Consider the following 14,735-nt stretch of genomic DNA (forward strand, 5'->3'; position numbering starts at 1 on the left):
ATCGAGTACACTTAGCCAAAGACTGAATGGGATATTATGATTGATCATAAAAGAAAGAAGAGCTTTCTCTATCTGTTGTATGCCTTCCTAAGCAACTGTTTGTCTTCATTACCATTTACTATGTTCCAAAGCCAAATTTAGATTTTTTTCTAGCCTAAATTGCAGCTATTACTGGTGGCAGAGTGGTACAACAAATAGAGCATAGGCCTAGCAGCTAGGATATAAGAATTTTGTTCTTGCCTTTGTCATGGATTTACTCTCAAGTATCAGCTCTGTGCCTCAGTTTGCTCACCTGCACAATGAGACTAACATCATGTTTGTCGTCTTTTGTAAAGGGAGCTGAAATCCTCAGATGCAAAGGGTTGTAGAAATGTTAGGTACTATTTTGTTTGTTACAGTATTTATGGTAACCTGTTTTTGTGCTTTAAATGTTTAAATTGTAGTTTATTATTTGTGTTGCAGAAGCAATTGAGAGGCCTGTAACCAAAGTGCTGAGTCAGAAGCTGACTCAGCACTGTCACTCAAATCCTCAGCAATATAGGTTAATTGGGGCCTAATTAGAGAATCAGTTAACAAGTGGAGCTACAGCTGAAGTGCTAATTAGAGGGGGAGGCAACCCCAGGAGCTGGGAACAGATGAATGGAGAGGAAGGAAGTCCTGGAAAGGGGGAAGCAGAGGGCCATAAGACAGGCAGTAATGGCTGCTGGTACTGCTCCCTTCCTTGAGAAGCAAGTGGGGGATATGGCCAGGACTTGTAAATATGTAAACAGCACTACAGGACGCTGGCCAGCTGGAACAGTGTAATAAAGCACCAAGGTAGAAGGAGACATAGAGTGTATGTGGTCTGTACTTTAGGTGAGAAAGGCCCCAGCTGAGATAGGTGTTCCGTAGAACTAGAACACTGTACAGACTTCTTGGCCCCAAAAAGTTTACAGACTAAGAGAGGAGGTAGGAAGTAGCATTTTCCCCATTTTACAGTGGGGGAACTGTTGTGTAAGGTAACTTAAGTGACTTGTGGAAGGCTATGGCAGATGCCAGTAACTGAACCTAATTCTCCTGTGTCCCAGTCCACTGCCTTAACCATAAATCCTTCCTTATTCTTAAATGAAGCAAGATATTCATTATTCTGGAGACTGGATTTACTGTGTTCATAAATTCCCTGTGTGGGAATTTATATCAAGTTCCCATAAGGTGCTTCAATAGAAAATCTAATCACTTCAGCTTGTTTTAGAATGACCAATTTCCTCAACACTGTACAGCATTACTCACAACAGGGTCTGATCCTGCCAACTTTTTCTTGTACATGAATAGTCCTACAACTAGTCACCTCAATAGGGACTGCCCATATAGCTGACAGTTTACACAATCAGGCCCATACTTTGAAAAGTACATATGGGCCTTGTTCTCATTTGCACTAAGGTCTCTTCATGCCACTCGGTCATGGTAAAGAAACCTTGGAATGGGAATAAATGTAAGCTAATGCAGCAGTGTAAAGGGATCCTAGTGTAAATGAAAATCAGCCTCTGATGTCTTCGTGGAAATACAACACAGAGATCATATCTTTCATGAAATGAAGGGCCATCCCCGTTTGTGGCAGACTATCCTCTGAAGGCTTGAAGTTTGACTTTCATTTGGAAAAGCACACAAATGTCCAGCTGCTCCTCCAAACTTTTAATATGGACTGCAAAACTCCCCAAAGTGAACTTTCCTGGGAGACTTTTGGCACTTCTATATTCAGTCTTGGCAGGAGATACCTTACGAATAGCTTTTCTTGCAGTATTTTGACACATCTGTTTCCAGGGCTAGTTCCACTGGTTGGTGTTTTGGATCCTATCTAATAAAAGCAGATACGTTAACAGTCCTGCTACAAAGGGGTGGGTTTGCAGTCAAACATGGCATGGCAAGATAGTGCCACAGGTAAGGGAAAAGACTAACCATTGCAAGAGGTCATTGCTCTCTCCTTCAAGAAATAATTCTTTATGCTGGAGATATTTGAACCAATGAAGCATAGCACATCTACGCTGTTGTACCACTGCAGCTAAGTCAATGTAGCTACAAAATTGCAAAGATCCTCAGTCTAGACAAATTCTCAGTGGGATCTCAGGAATGAGGAGAGAAAACACCTTGAATTGATCAAGGGATGGTTTGGAAAAGTACTGAGAAATGGTTGATATGGAAAACACATTTAAATGCCTTTTAGGGATATTGTTGTGATTCTGATTTTTTAACTCCTGTTTGGAGAGGAGGGAATAAACAATGATGTACACAGGGGGACCCAGGTGGTTAATGTACTGTATATTATTACTGTAAAGCACAAGACCTCAATCACAAAGATCTACAGAAAACAAACAGTCTTTGGCTTTTACTATATCATAAAGACCTGCCTTAAATGCTACGGACAAATTCAAACACTGTTGTAAAATTGTGCAAATTCCAGTTCAAATGAGAATTGTATCTGCTGACCCCAGGGCTGAATTTGGTACACAAGTGATCATAGCTGTGACTTCAAAGTCTTCTGAGTGGTTTGACTTTTGCACTGGTGCATTTAAGATGAAAAAGTTCTTAGTTGAACTGCAACAACTGGGAGTGTCTTGGAGTCCCTCCAGCATTCTATGGAGAAAAACTACCTATTAGATTTGAATGCAGGAGGAACTCATTGTGATGGGATCCCCAGGGTGCATCCTGGAACTGGGGTACCACTGTGCCCACTTAACTCTCCAGCCTGGGCTGTCTCTCACAATGCTTTGCTAGGGACAAGCAGCTATGACCACAATGCTTTGCTAGTGACCAGGCCCTGTTATCACTCAGCACAACAGCATGTGGAGCCCCACACCGAGCTAGATTACATGTATGCTCCCAGAGCCACCCATGAATCACACAGAGAAAGGCACCAGCCAGTTCTCCCCAGCTCCGCAGCCTTGCACTCCAGAGCTGTACCATCTTGCCCTGGTCAGAAGCCTGACCACTGTGCATTTATTACCCAGTTCTCCCTCTCTCAATGTGGAGAGGACATGCACCAGCCTTTTTAAACTGAGATTTTTCAAGCAATTCAAGCAAAATACACTGTTTTAAGTAAAGTATAAAACAAATGTATTAACTAGAGAAAGATAGATTTTAAGTGATAATAAGTGGTAGGCATAAAAGGTCAGAGATAGTTACCAAAGAAAATAAAAGATAAGTGCACAATATAAATCTTAAACCTTATTACACTAGGTAGTATTTAGATCAAGCAATTTTCTTCCCCACTGGATGTTACAATTCTCAACACACAGGCCTGGACCAGACTGCTAAGTTGAAGTTTTCATCTTCTCAGTGTTCTTGTTGCTTCCAGCATAGGTTGGGGAGGAGAAAGGGCAAGACATGCTGCCACTGTTCCCCATTTTATATCCTTAGTCCATGTGCCTAGAAGACAGTTGCTCAGACATGTCCTGGTGAGCTTTCTTGAGTCACTGGATTGAGCAATTCCGCTGATGTGTTGTCTTGTGCACCTGAGTCACAGAAGTGAGCAGTTCCTATTGTGTAGTGCTTGGGCAGCCCTCACTGAATTGTAAATCCCTTGATTACAACTCTCCTGCTGATTAATGGTAATTGAACACCCGCCCGAGTGGGAGTCCTTTGTATGTCCCTAGCAAATTTTCAGCATATTTCAGTAATAGCCATACAGAAAAATCTCATAACATCATACACACTAATGATATTCATATTTTGACAGAACATGCAGTTTCAGCAGATCATGACCTTTCATATGGTATCTTACATGGCCTATTTGTATGAAATATCACAATTATATATGAATGATGAATGGGGGGTACAGGGTGCTATTTTGAGGTACAATGTGTCACATTCATTCTACAATAAAAGTTGCAATTAACATTAATATCTCTGAGATGCATTGCTTTTTCATATCTGTCTGGACAAAGTATACCATGCAATGAAAACTCATGATGAACTCTGTGCTCTTCATTTAAAGTTTGGAAGGGAATATAAACAAGTATTTGTTACAAGATAGAATTACAGATAACATATCTCCAGCTGTGATGAGTTTAGCTTTTCTACCTCTACTGGAATAAACTGTAACTTGTATTTCCTGTAGATTCTCATCAACCCCCATGGAGCAGGCTTTTTTCAATTTGATCAGCTCATCTCCTGCAGATTATTAAATTACTTGCAAAGTTAGATAGGAAAAGATTTGTATCTAATGTTTTGCTATTAATTATATTTAGTTTTTAGGGTTAACATTTAAAAGTATGGCGTATTTTTAAAAATCTTTGGTTTTTTATGCCAGTATATGGTAAGATGCTTACAAAGGAATTCAAAAAAAGGGAGAGATGGGATCTAAGATAGGCCTTGGAATCTAGAGATCCAGGATAAGATAAGTCTATGCAGCACTTGAGCTCCCTGCACAGTTTTGCGTTCCATCCACAAATAGTCTTATTTATTCTAGTGAGAATTAAGCATAAGTGATTCCCGCTAACTGTAAGGGCTGCAGAATTAGACCTATGTGAAAGGGCTCAGAGAGACTCTGAAAAGTGTTTAAATGTTTTTATTTTTTAACATATTGTGATACTTGCAAGAGGTTGACCTATCCAAGGGCCCATTGTGCTTGGTGCTGTACAAACACCTAGTTAAGCATACCATTCACATGTTTCTCTTTTTGTCTCTGTTTTTTCTGATGCAGGTCCTTCACCCCATGAAGACCTTGCCCTATTACAGCTATGACCAACCCGTGATCGGATACTGCCAGGCCCACAAGCCTCTCCATGTAAATAAGGCGTATGACACCATCTCCCGGGCGGAGCAGGTTGAGACCACCAACCTGGAACTCAGTCGAGACCACAGCTTCATAGCAACAATTGCACGCTCAGCCGCTCCAGCCATTTACATTGAAAGAATACCAAACTAATCATGGAGACCGCTTCTTCGGGAATGGGTGGGAGTAGGGAATTCTTTTGAGGAACTTTCATCTCAAAAGAGAACAGGTCAAGAAAAACAAAAATCTACCATGCCAGTTGCAAATGCTCCAACACACACAAAAGGAAAAGAGATAAAGAAAAGTGTGGAAATTCTGTCTTGCAATTCAACACTGAGAACTTGAAGATTTTCTTTTGCTTTAAAACTTTCAAACAAACTCCTTGGTGTAAATATTAAAGAGAGATTGTGAAGTTCTTATTAAAAATAGATTCACTCTAGCTACATAAAGGGATGGATTAAGAGTTCTGTTTGTATATTTGATTTTTCTACGTTGCACGGTTCTTGAGAAGGAGAGCCACAGGTAAAAACGAGGTGGGAGGTTCCAAGGTCGGTCAGTCATAGCTTCTTTATTAAGTGTTTATTACTCTTAAAGCTTTGTTTAAATTGATTTTTCTTTTCTTTTAAATCAAACAACAAAATGATGGCTATTTTATTTTACTTTTAGGGGGAGGGGTCAAGTGCTAATATTTTGAACTCCAAACATGGGCATTACAGCTTGTGTTGAACCAAAAGGACATTGGCAATTGATGCAGCAGAACAAAGAAAGAAAGAAAGAAACAAAAACCTTGGGTGCATGTATATTTTAAGACACATGCTGTGCACTATGGAGGGTACTTTGGATTTTTTACTGTCTTCATCGTGCTTCATTGTCGACACTATAATTACCATTTGGGCTCTAAAAATGGGGAAACATGATGGAATGTCAGTTCACACATTTACAATCCAGAGATGGCATAGGCAAAAAATAATGAACTTTTGGGTACCCAAATGGATGCAATGTGCCCAAAATGGATTGGAAGGAAATGCATAAAGCAGGAATATTTCAATGAAACTCAATGGCTGACACAATTTCTAAAACACAGGAGAATGTGTAGCATTGGTTTTGTTTTGTTTTTTTAAATAATTATTATGATGAGTTAGCTTTTGTGTAGATTTTATCAATAAAAGGACAAAAAAAGTGGTGGAAAAAAATAAACATATTATTTTGTGGTTGGGACACCACAGCCAAACTAATGTTTGAATGGTTTTTCCAGATGTGTTATGTGGTAACTCGACTGATTTTAAGGGAAGAATCACCAAAGCCTCCTATCACCGTTTGGAAAAGAGCTACAAGAAAGATTTGAGGTGTGGAAAACCTGAAGCTAAAGAAACTCAGTCTATTTAGTTTATCTAAGACAAAGGTGAAAGGTGATTTTTATCACAGTCTAGAAACGTCTACATGGGGAGAAGGCATCTGATAGTCAAGGTCTCTTTAATCTATCAGGCAAGATCCAATAGCTGCAAGGAGAAGCTAAACAAATTCATACTAGAAATAAGATGCACATTTTTAACAGTAAGGGTGATTAACCCTGGGAACAACTTAGCTAAGGCTGGGATGGATTCTCTATCACTAGAAGTCTTGATATGAAGATTGGGTGTCTTTCTAAAAGGACATGTGCTAGTCCAGCCTTAAATTATGGGTTTGATGCAGGAGGCACTTGCTGAAATGTCGTGGCCCATGTCAAGCCAGACTAGAGGACCCTAAGGGTCCCTTTTGGCCTTACAGCCAACTCATTGTTCTGGAGTGGAATGAGGAGTTTGTGCTATCATCATTAATTGTTGTTTATGCTTTCAATGTGCTAGGCGGCTTCCAGACATTCAGGAAAGGATGACTCCCTGCTCTGAAGAGCTTGCAGTCTTGGGACAGACAGACAGACAGACAGAGGTTAGTGGAAGGTGAACAGTGAATAGGGAAATGTACAAGTCAGCTCATTTCACTGTAAGCAGCATTCCAGAAGTGGGTGTCTAAGAGGGACATAAAGGAGGACAGAATAAGGGGCTTGAAGAGGTTGCAGCATGCATAGGGGACAGCATGGTAAAAGATGTATTGTTCATGCTGATAACCTGCAGGCTACAATAATCAGAGTGAAATTCAGTCCCATGTAGAGGGACAGCACTAGGGTGGTGCACCATTTAAGCCTTTAAAATCAGGTTTAAAGCCCTGGTCCAAAGTCTCCTGAAGTCATTGGAAAGTCTGGGAATGAATGACAGGGGATGGATCACTTGATGTTTACCTGTTCTCTTCATTCCCTCTGGGACACCTGGCACTGGCCACTACTGGAAGACGCGGCAGTAGGCTAGATGGACCTTTGGTCTGACCCAGTATGGCCATTCTTATGTTCTCCTATTGACTTCAGTGGATTTCAGATCTGGCCCTAAGAGGGATTCAAGTAGCAAATTGGCTGCATATTGGCTTTTTTGCACAGGAGTAAATTTCAGTGAGCTGCAAAACAGAACTCCCATCGACTTCATTGGGAATAAAATCAGACCCATTACTGACAAATGGATCGTAAGAAATCCATGGCTGCTAACTATGACTTTCTGGTTGTCACTGTTCTTATTACTATGGTACTTGGAACTTTGTGGCAACAGTTGAAATAGAGCTCTCTTCCCTCCACTCTTAAAACTAAAGGAAAATCTCTCCGGGCCTATGCCACACAGTTGTGTAATTCTGCTTCAGTCCAGTACAGAGCAGTGGTGTATCTCCCAACCTGCTCCTAGCAATATCACAGACACAATAACGTGTGTTTTTCTTTATTCAATAAGTAATGAATCCAGTATTGCCAACTCCCAGCATATGTGATGTTTTCTTCAAGCCCCAGCTCCAGGAGCCATGTGTATACCAGAGAATTGCTGCTTACTTTTTTTTTTTTTTTTTAATTAAAGTTTCTACCCTTCATGGTCACAAAGAAAAGCTTGAACATGTGACTCAGGTGAATACAAACAGGTACAAAAAAGAGAAAGTAAATAAAAATAACACCAAAGTACTATTAGCGTGGTTTGTTTTGTTTTGTTTGTTAAATCTTTTAATTTTAAACCAATCAAATAATTTGGAGGTGAGGGAGGGGGACTCATAATTTTTGAATGCCTGAGTTGGCAATACTGCGGCATGTTGTGAATTTTGCCATATTTCATACTCTAGCCGCATGGAAAGCTGCTCACAACTGATGTGAATTCCTGCTGCTCCAGGACGAGCAGCTAACATCTGCCTATGCAGCCTGCAGTCGCCATGCAAGCAGATACTGACTGAATGTTTTGTTGCCTAGAACATTTTACTTTTGCCTCTTATACATGTGTGCTGGAGTCCTGCTGACTTGCTTTGTACTTTCTTTCTTCCTGGGGATATCTTGAAGATTAATTGGTTAATATTTGTAGAGAATCTTGTGGACATATAGTTCTATTAAATTTTAAATGCTGGGTGTAACAGAGCTAAAATAAGTGTTGCCAACTCTTTTGCTCTAATCATTAATTTCATGATCTTTTATATTTTCCTTAAAGCCTCATCTCTTGGAGTCATGTGAATACAGTATAATAACAGCTTTCATCCTAAAAATATATGTTTCTAGCATTCATAGTTGCAGGGAAGGGCTTGAAAATGTGATCTGAGTACATTCTCAAGACTCAAAAACCCAATAAAAAGAACTCTAATTTTTAAATTAAACTTTGTGATTTTTTGTTCAGCCACTTTCGTGATTTTTTTTTTTTTTTTTTTTTTTTTTTGCATCTGACATGTGAGGTAGGATTACTTGTGCTTGGCATTACAGCAGACTCTTCCTGGGTAAAATTCTGTTATTACTCAGTCAAAACTGTAATGCTGCCTTCAGTGACTCAAGAGCATGAGTACCAACCTCAGGNTTAAACTTTGTGATTTTTTGTTCAGCCACTTTCGTTTTTTTTTTTTTTTTTTTTTTTTTTTTTGCATCTGACATGTGAGTTTGGAGTGCTTGTGCTTGGCAATACAGCAGACTCTTCCTGGGTAAAATTCTGTTATTACTCAGTCAAAACTGTAATGCTGCCTTCAGTGACTCAAGAGCATGAGTACCAACCTCAGGCTAGATTGTTAAGAACTAGAACACAATCCCCAAATTGGTTGAGAGTTCTATACTTAGATTTTACCAACCTATTATCAAATGTAAACTCCCTCAGGCACTATAACAGCCTGAATACAGAGTCACAGACAGTCCCTTGGGTACTCTGATCTATCTCAACACCTAAGTGTTCATACCTTTGTTATAGATGGCCCCTTACACCAAGAATCACATCAGTATTCAGGTTACTTCCAAAGGACCAGTCATTTACACTAGGTCAATTGCATCTTAGAATTTACATCAAAGATAGGACTTGTAGCCAATCCTAGAATAAACTACACAAAAGTTTCTTAAGTAGGAACAGGAAATGAGTTATTTAAAAGGTTAAAGCTGGTAAACATATATGCACAAATGAGTTACAATCTCAAGTTTCAGAAAATAATAAAAGCTTCTATAATAACCAAGATCTATATCAGAGGGGTAGCCGTGTTAGTCTGGATCTGTAAAAAGCGACAAAGAGTCCTGTGGCACCTTACAGACTAACAGACGTATTGGAGCATAAGCTTTCGTGGATGAATACACACTTGGTCAGATGCAAAAAAAAAGCTTATGCTCCAATATGTCTGTTAGTTTATAAGATGTCACAGGACTGTGTCGCTTTTACAAGATCTATATGTCCTTTAGGGCTAACCCAGGCTAAGCACTGGGAATCTCTTGTGTATGTCTAGTAAACCTTGTCCCCCAGAGTCCCAGCAGTACAGAGATATGTTCCTTCTTGTTGGGGAGGTTTATCCCCATCTTCCCTTGTGCTTTGAGCTGCAATTCAGCTGATAGGAGGAATCCATTTGCATGATTTGTCTTCACGGGGGGAGAGGGGCAAAATAACTGCTTTAGTCCTCTTTAACATCTCATAGTAGTGCATCTGGTGTCAGTGGAACTTTTCTGTTGGTCAGGATGTGACACCTTCTGTTGCAGTTCAGCATTTCACACTAGTGAATGTCTGTCTTCTGTCTGGTAGTTTACACAGTGACAGAGCTCACAACACAACTATTTAAATATTACCTTGCAGTAAGGGACACAGATATTATAAGTGAGATTAACAAGCATTCAATTAAGTCTAAAAACATTCTGATAATTGTAATCCTATTTTAGCAGTGCTGACACACAAGTGAGGCAGACTGATTCTAGCTATATATTTGTAACTGTTCAGTTGAGAAATGGAAACCTTGGCATGAGCTGGCACCTGGTCTGCTTGGCAATACTGCTGACTATTCCTGGGCAAAATTCTGGTCTCCTTCTTACTCAGTCAAAACAACTATTTGATTTAGCAGCTCAAATCTTCATGTCCATAATTAATTCCCCCAAAGGCAAAACTTTCATTTAAGTAAATAGGAGCTTTGCCTGAATGAAAATGAAGGAAGGTCCTTCTTATATTTAATTTAGGGATTTCTCTATCACCAGAGTTTCCAAAGGCTGGATGACCTAATGATTGTGTTGTGTTTTGAAGGTGCAGAGTAAGGAGTGGTGTGGAGTTACACAGCCCCAGAAGGGTTTGTAAATGGGCAGAATGCCTGTTCTCACACCCATTTATAGAGTTCAGCCCTATCTCCACTCCATGCCCACTGCAACCAGCCTTCCCTGTTGGTAGGGACATTGAACAGATGAAACCAAGGTCCCATCTCTCCCTGAACTTCCTTTGAGGCAGAAGGAAGCGGACTCCTGTGACACACAGGCCTACTGGTGTCTGTCAGCAACTCTTGTCAGGCCTGACATACTCATTGCGCCTAACACACTGTTGTCATTACCTGTATCTAAAAGGTGTCATGTAAAGTATCATCTACAACTGGTAACACTCTGGTCCCAAAACCTTCGCATGCTGTATGTACGGGGCATGTACAAGGAGTTAGAAATACGTGCTAGACTCATGGTCTTGCAATGTGTTAAAGCAATGCATAAGCCCAGTCTGCCTCACACAAAGGAATGTGCATTTGCTTGTCTGACCAGCCTGGTTGTCAGGCAGAGACAGTGAAGATACGTTTACATACAAGGTAAAACAAATCTAACAAGACAACATGGTATCCACACCCAGCAGGAGAGAGAAACTTTATCTGGGGATACATTTCAGAAGAAAACATTTAAAAGATTTACTGGACAATACAGACAGAGGATCTGAACATCAAATGATAAATCAACTGAATGTATACAATATTACTGTATTATAAAAGTGTATCAATAAGCCTGTGATACACTGATGATTAGTATAATTGTAAAATGTATGCATTAATACTATACAAGAAATTATGGATCCTCACTGATACTATGCTTTAAACTCTGTGACCAAACACAGCAAGCAACAAGTTTTCTCTCAGAGAGGAGGGAAGGTAGCTATCTCCCTGTCTCTAATGTAGATTAAGCATTATGGAATCAAATTCATGAAAACTCTATTTATGCACAGATCAGCAAAGGGACAGGAAGTCAACAGGAAAGGAAGAACAGCAGGAAGGCTTCCTGCCTCTTGTAACAGTCAGAGAGCCTTGGGAGATGTAAACAGAAACAGGAAAGCCATTTTGGGATATCCATCACTTGGGGGATTAAAGGGACCAGATCTTTTGAAACAGGGCCGCCCAGAGGGGGGGGCAAGTGGGGCAATTTGCCCCGGGCCCCGCTGCTGACAGGGCCCCGGCCGGGCCGCTGCTGGCCGTCTGCTACCAGGCAGCTTTAGCAGCAGTCCTCCTCTGGCAAACCCAGAGACGCTGACTGCTCTGCCATGATCCAGAGGCAGGCTGAGTGCAAAGGTCAGAGGGGGGCAGGGAGAGAGGCTGCAAGCCAACCTTTCTTCGCCGGCCCCTCCCCCCAGCACTCACCACGTCTGGAGGGAGAGAGACAGTAACGAGCTCTGGTCCGGTGGGAAAGACAGCATAATCTTCTTCAAGTGACCTCACTCACTGCACCTGATACGCTGCTGGCCGGGACCTTCCAACGTTGAGTGTTTGAGCCCTGTATTCCCCCTGGTTTTGTAATATTTGGGGTGGTGTTGTGGGTTCAGGTGTTGCTGTTTGAGGGTGAGTTGGTTGAACTGCCTGGGTGGGTCTGTCTAACTAAAGTTAGGATCATGACATGTAATTGTAAACCCAGGAAAAAAGCCGCCCGGTTCTGTCAATATAGCACGGCAGCTTGAGACTTTATCTCCCCTATCTCCCTCAGAGGGGAAACTAGAGGCAGGGGCGTGATCTATTCCTTTCCGAAATTATTTTGGAAGGGAAGGGTGGACTGGGCTCCTATCCAAACAGTCCTTCCCATCAACCTGTTTTCCCTGCAACCCATGCTGCAACTGCTGTAGGGCTGAAAATTTCCGATTAAACTATGCTCTTCATTTGCCCTGCAACAATAAAAATAGACGGCTTGGCAGGGCGGGGGAGAGGGGAGTTGGTCGCAAAACAGAGGGTGAATTTAGCAGAGGGGTGACGGGTCGGAATGAACTGGGACTGTTCTTAAGGTTTGCCTCTGAATACTGTGTTGGTGCCTCAGTGCCCCTAGGCAGTTCTTAAGTATCTAGGTAGTGATAAGAGTGTGTGATTGCTGGCAGAAGCAAAGGGCCATGCACCGTAAATGTCTGGCACCGTCTCCTAGCAACGGATGGCCGGCCCCTCCTCTGCAAAGGTGCCAACTAGGGGGCTGGAGGGGTGTTGAGTCTGGGGCTGGCTGGCTGGGGACGAGGAGTGAAGTGCAGACATAGGTCCTGCGCTCACTGCCCAGAAGGACCAGCCGAGGGATCCGGTTTCGCTGTATCTGTTTCTGGCTGCTAAAGAGTCAGTCTGACTGCAAAGTGGGGGTGCAGAACCCGTGGCTCCGCCAGGACCCCGCCTGGGTGGGCTTCTTGGGAAAGCACACGGAGGGCAGAGGATGCTGAATGCTCCAGAGGAGAGACCCTAGGCAGGTGAAGAACGTGTGAGTCTTGCCCTGAACAAGTTTGCTCCAGGGAAGGAAGCCTCTCACAAAGTCCCGACTGGCTTAGTGGGGAGCAGTTCCAGAGCGAGGCCCGGGGACGTCCGGACAAGGGTCCTTGAAATCCACCTGATGCAGCCACACAGGAATGCAACTAGCAGTGCGGGAGGGCACAGTTGCTTCTCCAGTCTGGGCTGTCGGGATGGACTAGGCTGGTGGTGGTTCAGTCTGTCTTCAGCCTGGCTTGTTCTCACTGGGGTCCCACCCGGTGCCCCAGCCAAGACGCAGCCCAGCACCCAGACTCGTCCACTCAGTCCTAGGCAGAGAGGCTTCCGTGGTCTGGGGGTCTGGCTGCCCAGTCCCTCTCCAAGGGTTGCAGCGTGTCTGGAGGTGCCGTGCGCGTTCCACACCCTTCCTCATTCATGTCAAGTAGGGCAGAGTTGATTAAAAGTGGAGGAAAGAGTGCATTCGTACTTCTAGGCAGGAACATTGTTCTTTTACCTTAATCTATACTACCGTTGGGGCCCACTATAATGATTACCGAAGTTCAATACAAGGCATGTATATAAGTATACAAAAGTGGCGATATTGCAGGATGATTTTTAACCCACAAAACCTGGCCAATGAATTTGAATTGCTTTGTGCAGTAAGATTAGTGACCCCTGGGTCTTGAATGAAGGGTGTAGTATATCCTCGGGGGTGGGGGTGCCAGGGCGGCAAGTCAGGGGCGAGCGTGTGGGCAAGTGGCAGTGGACAAAGAGGCAAGCAGGTAGCCAGCAGGGGGTTCAGGGCAGGGCATGAGGTTCTGTGCAGGGAAGGGAGAAAGTGAACAGGGTGAGGTTGGGGGGGGGACTGACTAGGAGGGACGCAAGCAAATCAGTGAGACTAGGGTGTGAAAAGGGTGTGATGGTGGGGCCAAGTGGGGAGGGGGTGGGTCCTATTTACCTGCTCTGAGCTGGTCACCCTATTTGTTGCCAGGTTTCAGAGTACAGCCGGGCTTAGGTCTGTATCTGCAAAAAGAACAGGAGTACTTGTGGCACTTTAGAGAACTAACAAATTTATTTCAACATAAGCTTTCATGGCTACAGCCCACTTCTTTCGCCATAGCATAGAATGGAATATTTCTTTGGCCTAGTTGTGCTGTTTCCCCCCCCCCCCCCCAGCCTTCCTCTTTGCCACAGCGTTTTCGCCAGGGTGCGCTGAGGAAGAGGTTCTGTTTCTGCAAGGCGGGCGGAGGCTGGGGGCGGGCAGTGTTTTCACAGGGCCGGGCGGTGCTAGGGGAAATGAGAGCATATAATAAATAAAGCCTAAAACTTCCGAAGCTTTATAGAGTGAGTTTTGTAAAATTAGCTTTAAAAAGCAACTTTAAAAATTAAGTACAACATTGGTCAATTAAAGCATAATGAACCATATTACTGAGTTATTATTACTAAAGGTACCAAGAGGCCCCAAGCAAAACTAAAAAGACCTTGTTGGGTCGCTGTCAAAACATAACTGACATGGGCTGTAAATGAGTCTCAACACTGGAAGAAGAAACAAAACAAAATAACTGTCCAGTAAGCTCCTTAGGCCTACAGGCAAGACCGAAGGTTCATGTACCGCTTACTTAAGGGTTCACACGGAAACCATTTTACTTGGGGTTCTCTGTTCCTGAAATGTTTTGGAATAAAAAGACAGATGGGACTGCCTGCAATGGTTCTCATACTAGTTAAATAGTAACAATGGGTTCAAGTTATTTTTTTTTGTTTAACGAACCCCTCTAAGGTGAACTGATAGAATTTTACATGCTATTCTGCATTGTTGGTTTGTCTTACCACTGTCCAATTACGACAACCTTGAAATAGGTTCTGTCCCTATGAATGACTTACAGGAATATTGTTCCCTATCTTTGAGCGTTAAGTTAGCTTAATTTATTTATCTTTACATGTATATTATTTATTATGAATATATTTTCAAATATGGAGTTCTTTG

The 14,735-nt window shown here is 42.4% G+C and overlaps 1 protein-coding gene across 2 annotated transcripts in view; it reads left to right on the forward strand.

Moving 5' to 3' along the window:
• LRRTM4 (leucine rich repeat transmembrane neuronal 4) overlaps nucleotides 1-6,453 on the forward strand; it is a 472,968-nt gene extending 466,515 nt beyond the window's left edge. The window contains exon 3 of one of the 2 annotated variants that reach the window (XM_032767194.1): nucleotides 4,679-6,453. In XM_032767194.1, coding sequence (XP_032623085.1) covers nucleotides 4,679-4,903 — 225 coding nt within the window. In that variant the 3' untranslated portion in view covers nucleotides 4,904-6,453. The remainder of the gene's footprint in view (nucleotides 1-4,678) is intronic. The other variant, XM_032767195.2, reaches the window with a different exon arrangement.
• Nucleotides 6,454-14,735: the final 8,282 nt, after the last annotated feature.

The sequence above is a fragment of the Chelonoidis abingdonii genome, chromosome 2 (genome assembly GCF_003597395.2).
Source record: "Chelonoidis abingdonii isolate Lonesome George chromosome 2, CheloAbing_2.0, whole genome shotgun sequence".
Taxonomy (NCBI): domain Eukaryota; kingdom Metazoa; phylum Chordata; order Testudines; family Testudinidae; genus Chelonoidis; species Chelonoidis abingdonii.